Source organism: Anomalospiza imberbis, chromosome 14 (genome assembly GCF_031753505.1).
Source record: "Anomalospiza imberbis isolate Cuckoo-Finch-1a 21T00152 chromosome 14, ASM3175350v1, whole genome shotgun sequence".
Taxonomy (NCBI): Eukaryota; Metazoa; Chordata; class Aves; order Passeriformes; family Viduidae; genus Anomalospiza; species Anomalospiza imberbis.
Window position 1 is genome coordinate 7,166,918 of NC_089694.1, and position 23,492 is coordinate 7,190,409.

The 23,492-nt window shown below is 46.3% G+C and overlaps 1 protein-coding gene across 4 annotated transcripts in view; it reads left to right on the plus strand.

Moving 5' to 3' along the window:
* The window catches only part of GPC3 (glypican 3), a 141,567-nt gene that overhangs the window by 51,157 nt on the left and 66,918 nt on the right, over window positions 1-23,492 (plus strand). For all 4 annotated transcript variants that reach the window (XM_068204717.1, XM_068204719.1, XM_068204718.1 and 1 more), the window contains exon 3: window positions 13,380-14,074. In XM_068204717.1, the coding sequence (XP_068060818.1) occupies window positions 13,380-14,074 (695 nt within the window). The remainder of the gene's footprint in view (window positions 1-13,379; window positions 14,075-23,492) is intronic.

The following is a 23,492-nucleotide window of genomic DNA, read 5'->3' on the forward strand; positions in this document are numbered from 1 at the left end:
AGTTGTAGCCTGTTTAATTCATGGTTAGTGATCGTTAATTCATTCATGTGCAATTAAAAACGCCCAATGCAGACTTCATGGAGACTGCACATAAAACACAGAGGCTTAGCAGGGTATTAGAGATTCATCTGGGTGCCTGGAATACAGAGGATCTTTGCTTTGGCTTGTCTAAGTGGTCTTTGTTTAACTGATAGTTGCTAACTTTGTTTAACTGATAACACATGTTGTGCTGTTACTGGTGTTGACCTTTTCCCAGTTAAACAGGCTTAAAATGAAAGTGTTTATGGGGAGATTCTGCAGCCCTGGCGTCCATGGACTCTTTGGGCACAGGGGTGTTGGTGTCTGGGGCAGTTCAGCAGAGAGCTGCATGTTTGCAGATTTTAATGGCTCTTATTCCAGAAGGCTTTTAACACACTCCCTGCACAGCCACCCTGGGCAGGAGCTGCTTTTTCCATTGCCAGTTTGAGTTTTGCCACTGTGGTTTCATTACAGTTTGGGTTTCTTGAGCATGTAAAATGCTGTCAAATTGGTAACAGGAGTTGGAGGAGGAGGAGGAAGCAGCCTCGGGCTCAGCAGTAGCGGGGCTGCTGCTGTGTGCGAGGGGAAATCAAAGGAGTGATTCCTGCCCCACTCTGGGGCCTGCTCTGAGCTGCTGCTTCTGGACATCGGGAGAAGCTTTTCCAAAATCTGTCACAGTGATCGGACTGAGTTGCAAGAGAGGTGTCAGCAGTGGAGCGAGTCCGTCCCATCTGATCGCTGGCAGCTTTTCCCTGAGCCATGGACTGAGCCTCCATGAGGCTGCGGAGAGCCTGTCTCAGCTTTGTCCACCTGCTTTCAGCTGCCTTGAAGTTCCAGGGAATCTGTGAAGTGTTTGTCATGGAAAAGCACATGGGGAGGGCAGCCCCTGTGTTGCAACGTGACTATGGTTAAGTGTTTGCCAGAAATGTTTTTGGGGATTGTGAGAATTGTTGCTCTTCTGCTGGCTCCAGCCCTGTCCCTAACTCCGAAGGTCCCTCTGTTAAGGGCTCAGGGTATTCCTAGATGGAAGTGTAGACTGCCCATCAACTGTGGCCAAACTGCCCTGGTGCTTTGCTCTTTTTGTCCTGGCTCAGGGTAAGGCTGCTCTAAGGGACCTTCCAAGGTCTTTGGTGAAAAGCTGAAAACCTTGGAGAAAAGCAAGAATGTTTGTAGAATGCTATTTATTTCAAACAGGAAAATGGATTTTGATATAAATACAGAATACTGTCTGCAGAGAGGATGTTCACCCCTCTTTGCCCATGTTGAGAGCTAAATTCTTTCCCTGGTGCCAGACACGAGCATACAGGTCTCTCCTCCTCTCTTCCCAAGGATCTTTTCTGTGCCGTGGTGCTGCATGGTGCTGGAGCTCAGCACCATGCTGGAGCTTGTCTTGGGCAAGGGAGGTTTGAACTCAGATCACAGAATCATTAAGGTCTGAAGAGACTTCCAGGATCATTGAGTTCAACAATGAACACCTCCATGTTCATCACTAAACCGTGTTCCCAGGTGTCATGTCCGTGCATCTTTTGAACACTTCAGGGATGATGACTCCACCACTTCCCACAAGCATCAAATGATCCATTCAGAGAGTGGAAAATGGGTTTGCTCTGCTTTTTCATTTCTAGAAGCTGTTAAAACTCCCACCCTTTTGTTATCAAAAAGGATCCATCTCTGACATGCTTGAGCCAGTCAGTTAAGTGTAAACATCACAGGAAATGAAATTTTTGGTTCTTGACAAGAAGTGAAAGAAAACTGGCTTTTCAAAGGGAAGTGTTCTTCTGGCAGGAACAATGGTAGGTTTGGGGTAGGGGAAGGCAGTTGTCTTTGCATCAGAATTCTCTGTATTTGGACCTGAGCTCTTTTCCCCCTTGGTTTTTCTCCATCAATATAAAAAACCCCAGGTGTTGATTCCCAAAGCAACTGAATAATTGTACCTAAATTGTTATAACCTCTCAAATGTGTCAGTGCTTCCAGTGGAAGAGGAGATTATGGATGGGAGGGGAAGCAATGTGAAGGTTTAGAAAGAGGAATAAGCCTTTTCTTATTCAGTGGAGGATGTCTGTAGAGGGAAGTGTTCAAGCAGTTACTCAAAGGCTCACTAACACATTAAACACCTGCAGAGGGGCCGTTTTAGACAGGCCATGGTGCAGTATGTCTTTGAAATGACCCTCATGGGCTCTGCCCTCCCTGTCCAGCAATAAACTAATTCTCAGGACTAATGGTAAAATTCTGCAAGGCATGAATTCCCAACTTAAATAGATTTACAGTGAGTTAATAGATCTTCCAGCATATCTCTTGCAACCTATTTGTGGTGGCATCATTTTACCACACACAGTAATTGAAAAAATTGTCAGGATTTACAGTCTTTTCTGACCTGTGTTTATCATACCTAGGAAAGACTCTGTAATAGACATAACATTTGAAGTATGGACATAGACCTTGTGTGGATGTGTTCAGACAGTGTTTAGTCTCTCAGTGTGGTAACTTCTCCTTGGGAAAAAGGGGATTTTGGAATAATGAGCAGCTAATACTTAACAAATGCCAACATGAGGGTCACATGTGCCAAGAGTTGCAGAACAGACAAGTCAGAACAGTGTAACGATAAAGATGAACCTTCAGCTTTGGAGTTAATATATTCTGTGTTGGTTTCCACATACAGCCTTTGAAATACATGATTTTTATTTTGAGAGGACTACGATGAAAGTACCCCTTGGAAAAGCTGGCATATTTGTCCTTGCTCTTTTTGTTATCATTATTTATAAATCAGAAGTTGTATTGATCTGGAGATTATGCGTTAAACCGTGTCTGAGCAGTGGTTGCTCTATTAGTGAGAAAAGCAGCTGCCATAAAACTTTTGGTAAATTTATTGATCGATACTCTCCATGTTCCTCCTCAGAATAAGAACAAGCTGAATTTTAATTTACTGGGAACACAGCTGAACACGTGGGCCCCGTGGGGCAAGGGATTTAAGCCTGTGAGGAACTTTCCAGAGATGAATAGTGCCATTACTTTGCAGAGGATTATTCATGTTCTTGAAGGAAAGCCTCTCTGGAGCAGGCAGTGGAGCCTCCGATCGATTCCTGGCAGCTGTGGTTGTGAGTCTTGCTCTTGAGAGCCAAATTATCATCTCGTGCTCCTGTTACAATGGTTGCCTTGCTCTCACAGGGGGGAATAAGGAGATGATAAAACATCTTCCTTGTAAAATGAGTGTTAATCAAACCAGGGCTTTGAGCCAGGACTAGCAGGATGCAGGAGCCATGGGGAATGCTGGGTCTGGACCAGCCATGGGCTCAGCTGGTGCCACCAGGACGTGATGTCCCACCTCCTGCTTCCTCCCTGGGCTGGGACCTGCCCATGCACCAACTTAGAAAACACAGTCAAAACCAATCAAAGAGAACCCACAAAAAAAACCCCAAACCAACAACCTCCTGAAAAAGCTAAGCAAACAAGCCCCACTCAAAGAAAGACAACTCACAAAAAACCCAACCCAAAAAACCCATCAAACCATCCTTCTCCTCAAACAAAACCGTTTTCATCAAAACAACCTCCCCCCAGCAAAACCACTGGTGTTTTGGGGGGCTCCACTCAAGGTACCACAGAGGAAGGAGGAGAAGTGAGTCTAATGTTTGGACAGTGCTAAGGCTTGAAACTGGAGCCATCATTAGGTCTTTCTTTTTTTTTGTTTTTTTTAAGGATTGAAATGGTGGCTGGGGTTTGTGTGCCTGGCATGCCCTGAGTCCCGTTCCAGGGGTGCTGCTGTGGCTGTGCTGTCCTGTGTCAGCCCCTGTGGTGTTTCAGACAGGAGGGGGGTTGTGTTCCCTGCTCCCTCTCGGGCAAAATGCTGCCAAAATATTCTGCATCTGCTCAGTGGGTCAGGTGCTGCCAGGGAGCACTGGAGTGGCTGGTTCTACCTGTGCTCCTGAGGTGATCCACAGTCTTACGCTGGAAACCTCTGTCTTTCTCTGAGGTGTCTTGAGACAAAAGCTTGGAAATCACTGAATTGCTTCTGAGAACCTGGACGTTCTTCCGATGTTGGTTGCTGTATGTTACTGAGCAAATGGCTTTCCCAAGTTCTGCCAGCACAGGTAGGAAACTGATAACAGAAACAAAGGGGCTGGAGTGACTAAAGAATGGTCAACAGGTGCCCTGATATAAGTGCAAGTCCTACGTGTTACTGTAGGGATCAAGAACTGATCTTCTGCCATTTGCTTTTCGTCAGACAGTTGAGATAACTTTAAAGAGAATTTGGCCAGGAGAGATTATTAGGGAAGGAATTTGCTGCTTAAATAAATAGTCTGCTCTCCATTGTTGGAGACTTAACAGGCTGATAAAAGCCCTCTGGAATGAAAGGGAGCCTGGAAAGCCCTCCTCAGATCTGCCTTGCTCTAAAGTTACTGAGACCAATGCACTTCCAAAGAATTTTTTTTTTGACTTTTTGAATCCAAGCTCAGTTTGAGCTGGTGGCTTGCTTTATCTTCATTTATTCTGACGAATAAAGGAATTTGCTAGGCTTGCAGGTTTTTTTTCGGAAGTTGCTTATAACTTTTAGTTTAAAATAAGTAGAAGAACTATGCAAACTGGTGTCCTGGTCTTTAGAAATGCTTGGCTTGTAAATTTGGGTGAGAGTGCATGAATAAGTTGTCCTCTGTTTGATATGTGTGGCTTGTCATTCATCTTTGAAGAGGTATGCTGCTTTTTTGATATCTTGATAAGCCCATTAGGTGGATGTTGCAGTCTCCAATTAGTAAAATACGGCTGTGTGGGTGACCAAGTGATGGGGTTTTATTGGTTTTGTTGTTGCTGTTTTGTTTGTTTTGGTTTTGTTTGGTTTTGTGTGTTTTTATTTTGGTTTGGGGGGGAGAGGGGGGAATGCGCTTTGTGTTTAAAAATAAAACCAAAACAATCCTAGATGTGCTTTTGCAGTGGTAAAAAGCTTGGGTCTGTGATACCTGCTCAGTTACCCAGGCCAGAGAGGTCTTTTTCCCGAGGTTTTTGTAGCTATTCCTGCTGCACTAGGCTGTGCTCCCTGGCTGAGCACCTGCCTTGAAATAAGTGTTGTAGATGGAGTCTGTAGTCTCTGCAGCAAATTGGAGAGGAAGAGAGACTAGGGTCAAAGAAAATAAGTATTTGGGATTAAAAAAACAGTGAAGGTGAACTTGAACGCTGAACCTTATGTGGGTTTCAGCATCAGGATGGAGGCATGGGGGGCATGGAGAGAAGTTTATCTTTCTCTCATCTGACAGCACAACCTTTACCTCCACCACAGCGACCTTTCAGCTGCAGAAGCCTCTTGCATCTTCTCTCTCAAATTTTCCAGCTTGTGCTCCCAGGGCTTGATTTGAGCCTGCTTCTCCAGGCCCTTATTCCTCTTGCCCTCTGATTTTGATAAAGAATCATGTTCACCCACTGCTTGCACCAGCCTCGACTGTTTGCATTTTTAAATTTGTATTAAATTTTCAGGAATCTGTTAAGCATTCACACATCTGTCATGGCATAAAGCATTATCTTTCTTGATGCTCAGGAAAACAAATTGCACAATGGATGTGCAACCAATATTTAATGAAAAATGCCAACAAACATGATCCCACAGAAAAGATTTTACTGCAGTCATTCTTTTGAGGTGTTTGCTGTGAGATTTTTGGGTTTTTTTTAACTTTCACTTGGAATGTAGGTTCCCTGTGTTGACTTGGGTACTCCCAAGGGTCTGTAGGGATCTCTCAAGGCATCCTGGTGCCCCTCAAAAAAATATTGCTTGTCTGTGTTCCATTCCAGCACCCCTGACCCTGCCTTTTGCTGTCATGGCTTGTGGGTGCCAGTGTGGGGTACAGAGCACTGCACTGAGCTCCCTCCAGGCAGGGTCTGGTCCAGGTGAGGGGCTGGCTGGAAATGGGGTGCTGTGGGCACCAGCATTTCTTGTTTCCTTGCTTCTGAGCTGATAGTAGCTTGTGTTGTGAACTCTGCAGTTTGCATTAACAAAGTTTTTGTGTGCAGGATATAAATATTAAATGGGGGAAGCGCAGTGTGACTAATTGTGTAACAGTTGGACTGTTACCTGGACTGGAACAGGAGTGTGTTTTCAGGGCAGTTTGAGAGGGTATAATGAGATGGATCGTACAGTATTTTTATTAGAAACTTCAGGGAGTGTATTTCAAACTGCCAAGGCACTATATAAGCTGAACAATTAAAAATAAATGGCTTTGGAGCTTGGTGTTCTGATAGAAACAGATAATTAGGAGAAGATGCTTTTCTGACAAAGGCATAAGGATTTAGCATTGGCTGGTGAGCAACACTGGCTTGGAAACTTGTAGCTTGGCTCCTGTGGTAGTGTAGGCAGTGGGCATGGAGCTGGAAAAAGCCCTGTCTCATTTAAAGACTGGACCTTTGCTCTCTTGGACTGGTGGTGATGGAGCAAAGTTAGAAAGTGTAAACCTTGATGGCTTAAAATTCAGATGACAGAATAATGGAATTGTTCTACTTTTTATTACTAATGCTTTGAAGCTAATCTCATAAGCTTGGGAGCTTGAGACCATAATTTTTATGGTGACAATATTGTAAAAATAACCCAAAAGGCTGGGTCATAGTTGGAAAAAAAGCATTTCCTAAACTTTATACCCAAATGTGCTCAGTGAAACAAACCCTGTAAGAGCAGCAGTGGCACCATCTGATGGGTTTTGTAATGCCATAGACAAAAGTAATTATACTGCTTAGAAGAGCTTTTGTCTCCAGATAATGTTGTTAAAAACTTGCAGTGTAGTGTAAATCATAATGGAACAAATCTGGAGGCTGCTCTTATTGCTGCCAGGGGAAATTCTCTTAGATTTTGTTTCCTTTCCACTCAGTATATTGCAAACCTTTTCCAAGTTGGTAAATAAATATTACCTGCTGTTTGAAAAATGACTTGGGGTTCATCTCACCAGTAGTGCCTGTGGCTGCCAGGCCGTTACTGCAAACAGTTGTTCCTCTCTTGGTGAGCTCTGTTGTGTTTGGGGAACACAGGCTGTTGTGATGGGGCTGAAGTTGTCTGATTCATTGGAGATATTAGAGAATCATTTCCTCTTTTTAGAGCTCACTCACATGAGGATTCCTCTGGCTTCTTTTGCCACTCCTGAGCAGTGGCACAGCAAGAGCCAGGTCAGAAAATACTTGGTTGAGCTTACAAACACCCAAACTTCTAGCATTTCCTTGATGAACATTTTAATTCCAGTCCATGAAGGTTGGTAGTGTTTTTGAGGGGCTGAGCAGTTTTGGCTTTTAGATGTAAGGGATTTTTAAAGGTTTGAGAACCTTGGGCCTGCAGGAAATGCAGTGATTGCATTGGGAACAGATTAATGAACTGATTCATTTTCCAATGCCCTGCCTGGACACCCATGCTTTTGTCTCAGGGTGAAAATGATTCCTGTGGGCTGAGAGATTCCAGTGCCGAGCTCTCTCCTGATGATTTGCTATTTGTGTCCTGAGAAGTGAAGGGAGAAGTTTTGCCATCAGCATGGAAGTGCCAGAGATCAGGTGGAGCCAAGGCAGGTGAAGCCTGGCCAGACCCGAGGCTCTCTGACCCCTGCAGTTATTGCTGTGCCTTGTGCAGAGAATTTGGTGTCAGGCCCTGTGAGCAGGGACCCTCCAGGGACAGGCCTGGGGAGCAAACCCAGGCTCATGAGGAGAGCCACTGAAGCCTAAAAGAGGAACTTCAGCAAATGCACTGAGCTCCAGGAGCTGGGTCACTTGCTGCCCTGGAGCGTTTGCATCGCAGATGAGGTTCATTGTGGGAGGAGGAGACAGTCATACCTAAAAGGCATGCAAAGTGCACTTTGTGGAGCTGGTAAGATTTGAAAATGGTCCCATGTGCAGGACAAGGAATCACCATGTGCCACATTTGCAGTGTAGTGCTCCAAGCAGCAGCATCCTGGGGAAGGTGCAGGAAGTCACAAAATGCATCCTCATCATCTGCGGAGGGAAATTCAGCTGACTGCCAGTGATCTGTGTTGACCTCAAGGGAAGTTTCTGCTGCATGGAAATCAGTTTTCTGTTCATTTTACAGTTTGGAATAGTGCATGAGGATTCACCACTTTGCCACAAACTCCTGGAAGAGATGGCCCTGGATTTTCCCAAGGGTGTAGGGAAATGATGGTGACACCATGACCTTGTCTAGAATTACTTGCCAGGTTTTCTCCCCTCAAAAAACCCTGAGCCTTGCTTTTACTGGCTCTTGGTAGTGTAATAACAAAGGTTGTAGTTCTTCCACTGTGAAGAGATATCTTGGTGGTCAAGATATGTGTGGGGAGACAAGTTTTTAAGTCCTTTGCAGAAGTGCAAATCGGAGTTGTGAGCTCAGCTCCGGAGAGTAAGTGGGAGTAGCCATGGTGGGAGCTTCCCTGCTCAGAGAGAGTTATGGTTGCAGGATTTGTGTCCAGATGTCAAGAAACAAGAAAATCCGTGTTGTAGGTGCAGTTCTGATGCCTTGGTATTCATGTGCTATGGGGTGCATGGGTCACACAGTCCTGCACCTGCGCCTTTGTTCCTTTCCCAGCTGCCCATGGATGATGAGCTGCTGGTGCAGCAGGTTTTGCTGTGCAGCCCCTTCACCTTCGCTGAGCCTTTGCCAAAGAGGACTTGATTGTTGTGCTGTGTGACACCCAGAGAAGGGCAGCTGTCCCTGCTGGAAGCTTGTCTTTACAGCAAAACCAGAGCAGGACATTAGTGGAGGGGCAGCATGAAGCCTGTGGCACGTCCTGGTGCCTGACTGCCACGGTGGGCCCCGCTGTCCCATCTCCCAGTGGTCACAGTGGTGTGTGGAGGTGACTCCTGTGGTGCTGGTCTTTAGTGAGCTGGCATGGGAGGCAGAAGGAGGACAGACCTTGTTTCACCTTCCTAAACACCTTCAGCTGCTTGTGAAGCAGCGCTTGCTGAGCTTGGAATTGGAGGTGCATCGCTGTAGCTGCCCCAGCTCTGCAGCTGCCATCGGGTTTTGGCTCTCCCCTCTCCAGTGGGATGCTGGATGGGAATGGCTTGCTGGGGTCACTTGTACCAGCTCCTTGTGGCTCAGGCAACTGCATCACATAATCTCTTAAATAAACCTGAAAGTGGCAGACTGGGCAGGAGCCTCCTGCAGCCTGGGGCAGCCAGTAGGTTAATCCAGAGCTCCTCCGGCCCCGCCGCCGACCCCTTTGAAGTTTGCTGCAGCTTAAGAGTCTCAGGAAAGCTGGCATTTTTACTAAGCAGCAGACTCTTATTATCTGGGCTGAGAACATAGCGATTTCCTTGTCCTGACGGTAATCCCCACTCAGGGCACTGTTGTGCTCTTTTACAATTTATTTTCTCTAATTGCCAGTTTGCAGTGGCCACGCAGCTTTCCCTGGGTTGTGTTCTGGGGAATTTTTGCACTTTGAAAGGAGCTAAGTCCTTCCCTTCTGGCTGCTGGAATCAGGCAGCAATTCCTCTCCAGGTACTTCAGCAAGAGTCCAGCCTGAAAAATAAGTAATAGCCTGTGCTTTTCAGCTAGTGACTGATATCTGTGGTCTAGAGTAGGTTCAGCTGTTTCGTTCATCCTTTGGGAGTCCTGATAAACTGCCCTTGACTGAGGCAGTCAACAGATGTACAGTACCAGGGCACCAGTGCTGGGCTGGTGATGATGCTCTGGCTCCCATACTGCAAGTGCTCCCTTGGTTTCTCTTTCCTAGACAGGTGTCTAAGCCACAAGCAGTTTCTCCAAGAGAAATACTGTGGGAAACTGCCAAAGTCTTTCCCAAAGTCCTGGTAGACAACATCCCCAGCCTTTCTTTGATCCACCAAGCTACTCACCTTATCATAGAAGGAGATGAGATTGGTCAAGCAGGACCATGACCCCATGTGGGCTGGGCCTGATGCTCTGGCTGTCTTGTACCTGCCGCGTGGTGGCACTCAAGATGATCTCACCCTCCCAAGTCCTGTCTCATTTGCCAGCCTCCAGTCACTTGGGACCTCCCCGGGTAACCAGGACTGCTGGTAAATGGTGGACAGTGGCCTCGTGAGTTCCTCTGCCTGCTCCCTCAGTACCCTTGGGTGGATCCCATCCAGCCCTGTTTGTGTGTATCTAAGTGGTGTAGCAGAGCCCTGAGCATTTTCTCCTGGATTATGGAGACTTTGTTCTACTTCCCATCCCTGTCTTCCAGCTCAGGGTGCTGGGTACCTGGGGAAAAACTGGTTTTACTGAAGACTGAGGCCAAGAAGGTGTTAAATACATCTGCCTTTTCCTCAGCCTTTGTCCCTGTGTTTCTCCGTGCATCCACTAAAGAATGGAAATTATTCTGAGCCTTTCTTTTGTTGCTAATGGGTTTAAAGGAACATGTCTTATACTCTGCTATGTGTGCATCTGTGTGTGTACTCTACAGTGGTGGAGATTGTAAAATGTGAGCCCTGCTCAGCTGTGCAGTACTTTTGCCTGCTGAAGTTGGGGGCAAGTCTGATGCTTTGCTTTGTATTCACACTGCTTCAGCCAGACCTGCAAAACAGCTGCCTAAAATGTCAGCTTTTGAAAATATCCTTGAAAAAAAAAATAGAAAAGATTGAATTATCCTTCAGCAATGAGTTTCCATAATGCCGTGTTATGAGAGGGGCAGATTTTACCAGCAGCAAATCCAGGCTGTGGGATTTTAGGGGGGATCAGACGCCTGTGCCACGTCTATAATGTACTGTCCCCCTGTGTCCCTGTGAGGTTCCCTCATGGGAGCACAGGGGTCTGACCTGCAAAGTTTCCTCCTCTTTGAAGCACTCGGAGCCTGGCTGAGGGTCACTGCAGCTGCTGGCAGCTGGGGATTTAGAATTCCTGCAGCCAGCGCTTTCCGAGGAATATTTCAGAATAAGCAGCTACTGTGGGAGTTGGGTGGGAGAGATTTTGGATGTGTAAGACTTCTTTTTTACAAAGTTTTATTATTTCTTGCATCTATTAATAGGGCAGCAGGAGTCTCCATATGCTTTTATAGTCCCTGTTGTGCTTTCTAATGGATATATGCAAAAGCTCCAAGGCACATAAAATAGACACTCTCAGCCAGTTATTACGATAAAAATTATGTGCATGTCATGACCTTTAAAGCAGTGGGACTGTGTGTGCATGCTCTTCTGATACACCACTGTTCTCCATTCCTTTCTGAAGCCCTTCTCGCCGTAGGAGGTTTGCATAGGAGCTTGGAATATTTTTCTAATCAGTGAAGAGTCTTTTGGCTCTGATGATAACTGGCAAAGCACAGAGGAGCGAGAAAACGGAAAAGTGATGACTTTTTCTGAAGGGAACTAACAGACAAGAGGGTAAAGGTGAATGGTGAGGCACAGCATGAAAATCCTGGCACCGTCTCCACTGCTGTCAAAAAAAACCACTCGTCCAAAATGTTCTTTTTGCTTTTTGAGGCAAAAGTTATTCTGGTGCTCTTGAGAATAAAGAGTGGGGGGAAAAGGTTTTGTAATCCATGTGTCCTCTTTAAAGAGCCTTTTTTTTTGTTTGTTTTAAAACTTTTAATAGTACAACCAGCATTTCATACAGCGTAATAGTGCAACTGCTCTGCTTGCATTGCCCAGTCTGTGTCACACTTGCTGCAGTCTTGCCTGGAGAGCTTTGCCATCCTCTGTCTGGGGGTGAGGAGCAGGGTGCTGGCTGTCATAGCAGGGAGAGAGGGGCCCTATGTCCCTGCACTACTGCATGAGTCTGTGCTGTGAGGAAGGAAGGATTGCTGTCCCCTGGGAACACAGATGGGTGTTCCTTTCTTGCTGAGGCAGTCCTGGTGTGAGTGTCTGGAGCTGTGGACAAAATGCTTCAGCAGCATGCCTGGGAGGTGTGCAGGCACCAGATGGGATGGAGACACTGTTTGCAGAGGTATATCAGTAGTTTCTGCTCTGATCACTGCTTTCACCACAGCTAGAGTAAGCATGCTGGGGTGGGGTGCAGCAACAGCACCCTGTCCTTCCAGGCATCCCTAAATAGGGTGCACCCAGGAAGAAAGAGCTGAAAGTCCTGGAGATGTGATGGTCTTGAAAGCTCTTGAGTAAGCAGGAGGTTATGCGAGCAGCAAAGCCCAGCATTGCTTGACTGTGTTGATACTGAACCCCTGTGGAGATGTGTCAGGCCGTGCTCAGCTGCGTTCAGCCTTAACAAATGGGGGCGATAACTCTTATGGCTTTAAAAATTAAACATTCCCTTTAATTATTGAACACAAATAATTTTCATGCAAATTGAGCCAGGATGTGTGTTTCCAGAGTGACAGAGTTGAGAGCAGTTACATCGTGGGGTGTCAGTGACCTGTGAACTGAAAGGCTGTTCATTAATTTTAGCATTTTGTGAATAGTACCCTGGAGGGTGGGACACAGGCTGGTAGAGCAAGCTGGCCAAAGAAAAAGACTTTTGTTTGCACTGATGGCCTCCCCTTCTAATGCTTTAAGATGCCAACTGGAGTGTGTGTGTGTGTGTGTGTGTAGGTATGTTGTCCTTATATAGTGGGGTATGGATATTTGGGAAGCCTCCTGATGAGGAGGGCTATAATTAAAGGAATGACTCTGGGGGCTTCCCTGCTCACCTTGTGGAGGAGATGTGGGCTGAAAGTCCTAAAGTTTTTGAAGGTAGAGGTGGGAAAATGCGTTGTGGTTTTTCCAAGCAAAATGACAGTCTCTGTCTAAAACTTGAATTTCATGGGACAGTGTGGGACAGCCTGATGTGTACCAGAGTGTTCCTGGCTGGGCACCCACAGCTGGACATGGCACCACTGGCTCTCAGCATCGCTTTGGACAATGGAGCAGCTCCCATCCAGGGCAGATGAAACATTGGATCTGCAGCTGAAGTGAGCCTGGTGCATTTGGAAAACTGCAGCACTCCGGGGGCTTTTCCAGTGGCTTTGGTGCAGGGTACATGTTGGGGTTAGAGTCAGAATATTGTCTGTGATTAAACTCCTATAAATATTTTCCTTTTCATAATGGAATGTCAGCATTTACTGTTTCCTAATTTTAAACACTGTACAGTTTGTCAAACATTTATCTCTGCCTTAAATTAAGTCTGGAGATAGAATTCCTGTTAATTTCAAATCAATATGAAAGGGGGGAGAGAAAGAAATTGCAGTCTAGCCCTTTTCTTGAATCAATATTTTCTTTAAAAGCTGAAATGTTAACTAGATCATAGGGGTTTTTTGCCATTTTGAAATGTAGCTTCTGTTTAAAGAATTTATGCATTTCCCCTGGAAATGCTGATGCTGGTGTTTTGCAGCAGGCATGGCTGCCAGCAGGTGTTTGACCCAAGGCAGGCAGGATGGGGCCAGCCCTGGCAGCAGTGATGTGGTAGAACATTATCCTCCCTGTTTCTGGGCTCACCATCTCTTAGTAACATTTTTTGTTGTTGTTCTGTTTTGCAGAAGCCTTCGAAATTGTAGTGCGGCATGCAAGAAACTTCACCAACAGCATGTTTAGGACCTACTACCAGAGCATGGGGCCCAGGGCTCTTAAATTTGTTGGAGAACTTTTTACCGATATCTCGCTGTACATATTGGGCTCTGACATCAGTGTCAATGACATGATAAATGAATTTTTTGACAGTTTGTTCCCTTTGGTTTACTCTCACTTGATTAGCCCTGGCTTCCCCGATCCATCTGTGGAAATGACCGAATGTCTGCGGGCGGCTAGGAGGGACCTCAAAGTCTTTGGGAACTACCCGAAGACGATGATGACGCAGGTGTCCAAGTCCCTGCAGGCCACACGAGTCTTTCTGCAGGCACTGAACCTGGGGATCGAGGTGATAAACACCACTGACCACCTGAAATTCAGCAAGGACTGCGGGCGGGCGCTGCTGAAGATGTGGTACTGCTCCCACTGCCAGGGGCTGCTCCTGGCCAAGCCCTGTGCCGGCTACTGCGGGGCGGTGATGCAGGGATGCCTGGCGGGCGTCCTGGAGATCCATCACCTCTGGAAGGAGTACATCCAGGCTCTCGAGGGGCTGACCAGAGGCATGCATGGCATCTATGACATGGAGCACGTCCTGCTGAGCCTGTTCTCCGTGGTGCGCGACGCCGTCGTCCACGCACAGAAGAACGAAGGGAAGCTCTCGACAGCTGTGAGTAGCTCTCTGCAGGTCCCCAGGCTCTTTGCTGTGGCTTGTACACAAACTCTTTGTGCTGAAACCAAGCTGTTCCTTTCCTCCTGCAAGCAAACCCCAAATGACTCCAATTACCACCCCCTTCCCACCCCCTTCTGATCTTCCAAAAAACTTTTGGTCGCGTTTGAAACTGGTGTTTGCATGGCCTGGGTTTCCATTAAGGGCTTTGCCTCTTTTCAGGTTTGTCAGAGCAGAAGGGTCTGGACTCGCCCTGGGGCGTGAGGTTGGGGGCTGAGATGTCTCAGCATCTTCAGTTTTCACTGAGTGCTGTGCTTGCCCTGGGTAGATCGAAAGGCTGGTCCTGCTCTCCAGGTGTCCTCTGCCTCCTTTAACATCACAAAAATGTACCCCCAAATAGATGCCAGGCAGAGGCATGTGCTGTAGCATCCACTGATTTACCAAAGAAGAGCTGATTCCCCATCTTTTAGTAAATCTTTCCAGTTTTGGGCTGCATTTAATGAGATTATTTCTTATTTTTACTTCACTCTTTAAAAACACATTTTGGGAATTTCTCAGCCTCCTGAGAAACTGGGGCTGTCTTGTTCTGAAAATCCTGCTGCTCCATTTGAACACCAAGGACAAATGTAATGTGATACTATGGCTTGTTCTGCAGAGGAGATTTTTCTTGAGACACAACTGAGCTGCTCCATGTGGGAAGAGTTGGAGATGGGGCAAAGGTGCAGGAGCGTTGTAATAGTTTGCTTAAAACCAAAGGTGATTAAAATCTGACACTGTTTCCCTGTTAGCTGCTTGTTCTTGCCATTCTTGACTGCTGTTTACAAAAGAGCTGTGTTCATGTAGGTCACTGTACTACTTGCACTGTAAGTAACTCTTATCTTTTTTGGGGGTACCATGGAAATGGATCAGCTTGTGGGCTTTGAGCTGTGTGGCACTAAGCCAGCAGCACTCTGTGCTGTTCTCTGTGCTGGCTTTGCTCAGCCACCACACTTGTGCAGGCTGTGAAACATCGTGGTGGCACTCGGGTGGTTTCCCACCCCAGGAAGTTTGGCTCCCATGGAGCAAGCTTTCTCCACTGCTTAGAAGGGTTTAGGGACCGAATTACACCGAGCTGGATTGCTCTTGTGTTGCAGTGACCAGGAGGAGTCTGTGGCTGGGCTGGGTGTTGGTCACCTAGGCAGATGGGCCCAGGCAGGACTTGTGGGCAGCATTTTAAGCTCCAAGGTACAGTGTAGGACATTGGCTTTCAACTTGCCTGAGTCCCTTTCTGCAGAAAATCACTGTTTCACAGCAGCCTGCCAAGCACCGCTTGTGCAGGGAGGTTCCAGCTGCTGCTCAGGAGCAGCAGCTCTGCTGCCACAGAGCCAGGGGAAGTTCTCCCATCAGCCAGAACCATCAGTTAACCCTCTCTGGAACAGCAAAGGAGCAGAGACGTAACTGTTGGTTTACCTTGAGTTCAGGTGAGATGGAGAATTCATGTTACAGTTGATAATGAGAGAAAACCCAGCTCAGCTCTAAGCCCAGTTGGCATTTCCAGGGCAGTAAGAAACAAAACTTACTTCTATATGTAGAGTGAGCCTGTTTAATCTCAAAAGATTTATTGACATATTCAACTGTGAGCAAAAACATCCAACATGTTTTGCATCAGTGAGCCCACCATGCGTGTAGGTGCTAAGGCAGAGCAGAAGCTTTGTGCATGTGGGCTGTCTGCCAGGGTTTGTGAGCACAGACCTGGGCACTGCTGTAGGGTCTGAAAGGATCAGTGTTTGTTCTCCCATATCTTTCTTTGATTGGCACAACAACAGAAATGCACTTTTTCTTGGAGATTTCAATGTACATAGTGAACAAACATGACTGTCCCTTTTATTACTGAATATTGACGCCTTGATCTGTCTACAGAGAATGAGTTTGTGGGAGGACAAGTAGATGGAGCACCACTAAAGTCAACACAAAGCAGTAGAGCTGCCCATCCTCTGCCAAACCAGAACACAAATTGACTTCTTTACAATAAAAATTACTGGGCATTACAAAACCATTCAGTGCTTCTGTACTTGGTAAAGCTATTGGAATTCATTAGTGCCATATGTAGCTAGGTACTTACTTAAACATAACTCCTCTTGATTATTTAATACTTCAGTGATTCGTTTCTTTGCTGTAGAGACATTTTTTGCGTTAACGGAGTGAAGAAGGAAAAATCCAAGCCAAAAAAGCCAATTGCCTGGCAATTGTCACCAAAAAAGAATGGCGACTGGGTTTTTGAAGTTTGTTTTTAAATCACTGATGTTGCTCAGCTAAGGGTTTTATGTCAGACCTGAGCCCAGAGCAACTTTTTTTTTTTTTTTTTACAAGTGAGGGTATGAGCTCTTCAGTGGAGAAATAAGGCCATAATGGCAGTATACAGTATTGCAGAGGGCTGACTCTAACAGCTGAGCTGCATCAGGACCTGGGGTAAATATCTTTGTAAGATATCACTTTGTAAATGATAGAATACAGCTTTTTTTATTTAGCTGTGCTATGATGAAAGTTTCTCTGTTAAACTTATCAGCACATATTGAGTTTCAAAGAACATACCTGGAAGCAAACAGTTACATTTACTGTAATTCTGTAAATATGATTGTTTTTAGACACTGTAGCCATACCAAAGTATGAAATGCCACAGGGCTTGTCTTGGAAAGTGTGGGGTTTTACACTCACCCTGGCTTCTCATACTGACCTCTTTTATTACTGACCTTGGCCACCACTGCTTCTGCAGGCAAAGTACAGTTCACCTGCATGGTATTAAGAATAATGACAGGTTATTTAATTGTCATTAAAATCCTCTAGAATTATGGAAAACTTATCTTCCATGCCCATAGTGATTATACCATGAATAACAACACTACTGCCCTTGCCTGTCCTTCGGGCTTCTTTTGTTTTTCCCAGCATTGGTGGCATTTCTGCAGCAGCGGTTTTCCCTCCTGGTATTTCAGATCCTCAGGCATGTTACCTGACTGAGCATCTTCTCTCCACGTGGTTGTTCCTTATTCCCCCTTGCTCCCCCTCCCTGGGCTGGGTGTGGGCATTCACACACAGACCTGGACCCATCTGTAGCCTGGAGCAGACCTGCCTACAAAGGGCTCATGAACTGAGCTCCAGAGGCGTTGCAGAGCCTCCAGGTGGGTTTCTGGGCAGCTCTACAGTCCCCAAGAGGAGGAAGTCATGCTGCTGTAAATGTGCTTTTGGAAACTGTGTCTCCAGGCATGCATTTAAATGGGAGCCTGTGTGTTGTTCCAGGTCTGTAAACAGCAGTGCAGAAGAGTGAATTCAGTAATGTGGTAGTAAACAGTTCCCATCCCAAGCCTTGCTTTAGTAGCTAATTTGTCAGCCGTGGTGTGTGTTAGGGCTTTATTATTTCTACAATTTGTCTGCTTAAAAACTTCACCCCTAAAACCTGCTATTAAAATACTTTATCAAGGCGACTGACTCTCAGGGCACACTGGGAAAAAAATTGCTAGGCCTATATCTATATTAATTTTCTAATCTCCTACCTTTTCCCTGGTTGAAAATCTGCCTAGTATGTCCACCTCTTATAGATATGTAAATCATGAGTGTAAGGAAGAATGATTTTAGTCAGTCTCTTTGTGCTTTTTTACCACAAACCAAGACAACTGGGAGAGATGCAGTACAAATAAGCTTAATAAAATATTCAACCCAAACACCTCCAAAAGGTAATGCTTTCTCTGTTGTTGGAATTACAAGGGAGACAGTCAGGGGGTCTTATATAGGTAAAAGTTGATCTCTTCTGAGGTTAGAATGATGGAATGGTTTAGGTTGGAAGGGACCTTAAAGATCATCTGGTCCTGATTCCCCTGCATGGGCAGGGACACCTTCCACTATTCCAGGCTGCTCCAAGCCCCATCCACCCTGGCCTTGAACATTGCTGGGGATGAGGCAGCCACAGCTTCTCTGGGCAGCCTGTGCCTCACCACCCTCACACTCAAGAATTTCTTCCTAATATCCAATCTAAACCTCTGTCAGCTGGAAGGCCTTCCTCCTTGTCCTATCACTCCATGCCCTTGTAGTAAGTCCCACTCCAGCCTTCTTGGAGCCCCATCAGGCACTGGAAGGTGCAGTAGGATCTCCTGGCGTCTTTCTCTTCTCCAGGCTGAACAGCCCTGACTCTCTCAGCCTGTCTCCAAAGCAGAGATGCTCCAATCAACTTTGTCACCCTCACTCCAACAGATCCATGTCGTTTTTTTCTTGGGGGGCCTTGGAGCTGGAGGCGATACTCCAGGTGGGGTCTCACTAGAGTGGAGGGACAGAATCCCCTCCCTCACCCTGCTGCCTACCCCATTTTGATGCATCCCAGCTGCTCAGCCCCTGCTGCTCCCCTTGCAGTTGTTTGTGCAGCTCTACCTGCAGAGTACTGCCTAGAAAGGAAAGAGCAGGGAGCTCAGCAAAGTCTTTTTTTTTTTCACTCAGAACTGATGACTGAGTTTCTAGAAAATCCTATTAAATTGCAAAATTAACCAGAGCTTTGTTCAACCACTTGCATTCATCAGAAGGAGGGAAGCAGAAAGTTTGCCAGTGTTGTATGGGAACAGCATGCAATTCCCAGTGTGCTTGTCCTGTGAGCAGATCCCTGCTGCTTTACTTTCCTGCAAACACTTTTAAAAGTCTCTTTAGGTCTGGGTTAACTAGGTTATACAGCTGTGCTGCTGGGGTGCTGTGGACTGTGGAGGTGATTCCATTGTGCAGGCTGGATTTGATGTTATCCCAAAGCTGAAGTGCTCATCTCACTTGGCTCAGGGAGAGTGCTTGGTGTGAACCCAGCTCTGATGGCCTTGGGAAGCCTCAGAGTCAGGAAAACTAGACCCTTGTGTCCCTAGATTTTTAGGGAATCCTGGCAGGGAGTTCGTGACTATGTTGTAATGATAACGAAGTACTTAGGTTGATTGTAGCACCGCAGAAACATTGCTGCAGTGTGTGTTCAAAACAGCAGTTCCAGCAGATACACCGGGTTGAAAATCAAGAATATGTAAATAAAGGGACTTTTGGCACCCAGGAGTGAGATATCACCCGTTGCCATAGACAGAGATTTAGTGCATTTGTCAGCACAGTGATGCCAGGCTGGTTTTCCCCAGATACTGCCCAGGAGCTGCTTTTGGGGCCATCTCACCTGGTGACATGCTGGAAGCTGCTTTGCTCAGCAGATTGCACTGGTGGGGAGCTCTGGTGAGTTTTCCTATCTGCTGATGGATTTTTCTGTCTGTACTGGAGCTGGCAAGAGATTTGTGGGGAAAGCTTTGAAATTACAGCGCTGTTTGCGAAGTCCTTCCCTCTGAGACGTCGAGCTCGGTTTCTTTGTACTTTTAATGTGGGTTGCTTTTTGTTGGCATCTCTCCTGGGAGAGTCAGCTGGATGTACAGCCTCTGTATTTTCAAGTTCTTTATTGGCAAAGTTTAATCCTCAGGCTATTTTCTAATACTCTCTGGTAGCTAGCTCCATTTTTCACTTAAAGCTGGAAATACAGAAGTTTTAGTTTTCAGTGATCTCAGACCCCCTCAGAACTATCCCAAGGTGTGTGTATTGTGTATTTCGTTATCCATTTTGTGATAGGCAGTGTAAGGTGCCTGATAAGCCTGTTAAAGCAAACATCTGTTCCCCCTGCAGGATGAAAATAAACCTTATTATGAGGGCAGTATCAGCAGCATTCCCATTCCTGTGAAAAGACCTTGGGAGTACTATGGTTAGTTGTCTGAAGAGGTTTCAGGTAGTAAAGGTTTTCTGACACTTGGGGTAGCATATGGCAAAGCACTGAATTTCAAGGTGTTGATTTTGAGCTAGAAATCCCCAGGTTGGTGGCGTGGCTGATGCTGAAAGAATAAGGACAAAAGTTATTAATGCCTGCACTTTTGTAACCCAGTATCAACAGTTTTGATCCAGCTATTTTGGCACTCTGCTGCAGGACTTAAATCTCTGGTTTAGTATTCAAATATGCAGTAGCAAATCAGGATCTGCATCTCATTCTTGGAAGGGACTTTGGCATGAATGCTCTTGACTATCACTTGCCTCTCTAGGGGAGTGAGACTCAGAGGTTATTCTTAGCCCAGTGAAAGCTTTTCCTCTTGTCTGGCCTGGGGAGGGAGGAGACCATTGGTGTCACAATTAAGTAATTAATTCACCGCTAGCAAGAATTTTGCCTGTGGGGATGCAGGTAGTCTTTGGTCAGGGTTGTCCTTTTCCAGTGTGGGTAAAGTGGCACGCTGGTGTGCCCTCCTGCTTGTCCTGGTGGCATGACAAGGCTTTGAGTCACTTTGTCCCTGAGTTGGGTCTGGATGAAGCAGATGGAGTGTGTGGGGCTCTGCAGAGCTGCTGGGTGGAACCAGTGGTCAGTGATGCTCAAACCTGTCACTGCAAAGCCAGAGGAGGTGGCACTGAACATCAGCAGAGGTTTAATTTAAAAACAGCATTCGATTTTGCTTCTAGTTGTAAATTTTTATATTATAGTCTTCTTTTTTGTTCTCCCTTTTCCTTTTAACTGGACATGTTCTGGCCTCTGAGATGTGCCATTTCAAGGGAATTTGCAGTGAGGCCTTTTTTAAAAATAAAAAGTAGAAGGTGCTGACAGTGCCTCTTCCTCCCTGCATGCACACATAACAGAACATGGAGCATCCTTTGACAGCGTGTTAATGTCCAACTTTGCACTGAAGACCACAGGAATCTGTTTGCTGACTTCAGTCTTGAGACAGATCACTTGGCTCGTGGCAACTTCATCCCAACTGTTCCGCAGCTAAGAAAGAGCTTTTTAAGGCTGCTGCATTTTATGGGTGTGAATATCATAGAGCACCCACTGAGCCTGGCTTGATCTCCCTTCAGATCACATGATGCCTGCATTGCAAGTGAGATGTGCACAGGTTTGTGTGCGATGGGATGTCTTGCATCTTTTCCAAGCTGAAGTCAGAACAAGCCTAAAGACCTCATGCAGATTCATTACTGGTTCTGTGTAGCTGCCTTCATGTACTGTGGCTTGGCTTGTTCCTTGTTTTAGTGGAGGAGCTAATTTGTTGTTTTGCAGCTGGCTCACGAGTGTTTAAAAAGATATTTGGTTCTGAGATGCCCTGGCATCAGTACAAAGAACTCCCAGAGTTAGTGGGGCAGGATACAGTCTTAACAGCTGGAAATGAGGGTACACAGCTTTGCAATGTTTTGCAGCTTTCTACTACACAGAACAGCTTCTTTTTTTCTCATCTCTTTTCTTTTTCCTGGCTTCCATCACAGCTGGCTTGGACAGTTGGACCTAGGATGCTTTGGGATGTAGGAGAGGAGGGAGCTGGTGGTCATGCCATGTAAAGCATTGAGGGAGGGGATGTATGGGGTGCCTGTTCCTTCACCTCTGAGCTTCAAACGTTGATATTTCAGGCTGTCTGATTTTTTAATAAATTGTAATGGTCAAGGACATAAAGGGAAGTCTTGAAATAGATTGGATTTAAGCAGGAAAAAACCTGAGTTTTATTCTGAACCAAAGATTACAGCATCAGAAAGTTTCCTCCAAGTGTCTTGAGGCTTCCTCTGCATCAAAAACTATGGGAGATGTGCTGGCCAGGAGGAGCTGCCCCTCTGAATGGGGAGGGCTGGGGCACAACCCTTTCACTGAGGCTGTGTTTGCAAATGATCTTTACAGCTGAACTTCCTTCAGAGATAAGCCAGCCTCACGCTCTGGGTCCTTGCTGAGATTTAGATTTGGTTTACCTGAGGGATGCTAGGAGCTGGTGGATGACAGAAACAGGAGACTGTTAGGTGTGAGCTGATCCCCCTGGCTTCTGAGGAGTGTGCAGAGGAGTGTGCAGAGGAGTGGTACCCATGGCATGACCTGCCTTTATTCTTATTTAACTCAGTCCCTCCAGACGTGCCATTGCCCTGTACACTTACTGTGGAATGGTGGAGCTGCCTGTGGAATTCTCTGTTAAAATCCCCACACATCTTTCTTTTACCAGAGAGATTAAACCCCTGAGCATCAGCCCTGTAGACACGGCTCCCAGCTTGCTGCCCAGATTGCTGCAGCCTCCTGCAACCCCTGTTAACATAGATGCCTTATTAGCAAAATGCATTCTGGCCCATTTCCTTTCCTGAAGATTTTTATCCTTGCTTAGACCCGCAGCTTTGCAACAACAGAGTTGTGCTCACCAATATCCATCTCCCTGTGCTTTTTACGCTAAACCCTCTTTTGGCCTCATTATCCGTGACTGCAGTTTCCACTCAGGCCTCCGTCCGGGGTCATTCACCGGGCATCCTTCATCTTAACAGCGCTGAGTTTACTTCCAGTGACAGTAACCCCCGTGAGTGCCGCTGCCTTAAAACCCAGAACTATCTCTCCCATTAGCAATGCTGATGAATGAGCCAAGAACAAACCAGAAAGTTAAAAGCGACCCTCTGCAAAGCAGGAATAGTGCGCAGAGCTGCCCAGGCGGAGCAGCGGTGTTTTGTTTTGCTGGGTTGCAATGAGTGGTTTGCTTCATTTTGAATTCTCTGCCTGTGTGTGGTGCGGTGAATTATATCACTTTTGCATCTTATTGTAAAGTGGCTTTGAGGTACCAGGCATGAAAGATGCTAAATACGTTTTGCTGGAGGAAAAAATTTCAACAAACAATTGAGGCAGATTTTTCATCCATCTGCTGCAGCAGTGCACCCCTCGCTGCTGGGTCCTCACTGCCCTATCAGGCTACTGCAAAGAGAACTGGTGGCCTTTTCCATCCCTACCTGTTGTGTTGCCCCACTGATGAGCCCCCGAGGGCACGGACAGCCTGCTTTCAGTAGGTGAAGTTTGCTGCTAACTGCATTATTCTTCCAAAGATTTGTTTAAGCAAGAGCAGGCTGGCTGCAGAAATCTGTGCTGATAGCCTACAGCTACTTGGGCAGATTTACTTGTGTTTAAAAATAAAAAGAAAAGAAAAAGCAAGGCAGCTGTTGGCAAATTTTGCAATTCTTTATGCAGGTGTATCTTTCTAACCTAATCAGTTTTCACACCCAATTGTTTTCCATGCTACTGGCAGAGGTTGAGACCATGCTCTGAACCAGTGATCTGGAGAGAACCAGCCGGAGAGCTGGGTGGTTACTGAGGATAACTTGGGGGTGACTGATGTGCTCTATGTCTTTCTGAAGCTTATTAACTCCTGGATTGCACACAGTGATCTGTATCACTGTACAAATAAACCTCGTGCTGCTGCTCTCCAGAGAGCAGAGTGCAGGTGCTTCTGGAGATCCCCAGCTGCCTGTGCTGGTGTCTCAGTCATCCTTCCTCTGCCTCCTCCCTGAGGGATGGCCCAAAAGCCATGGAGCAGAGGGCACTTGAGGGCAGTGGGGCTGCGGGAGGGGATGCTGGGGGGGCTCTGATGAGCAAAATGGCACCATGAGCTCAGTGTAGATGGGCCCAAAAGGG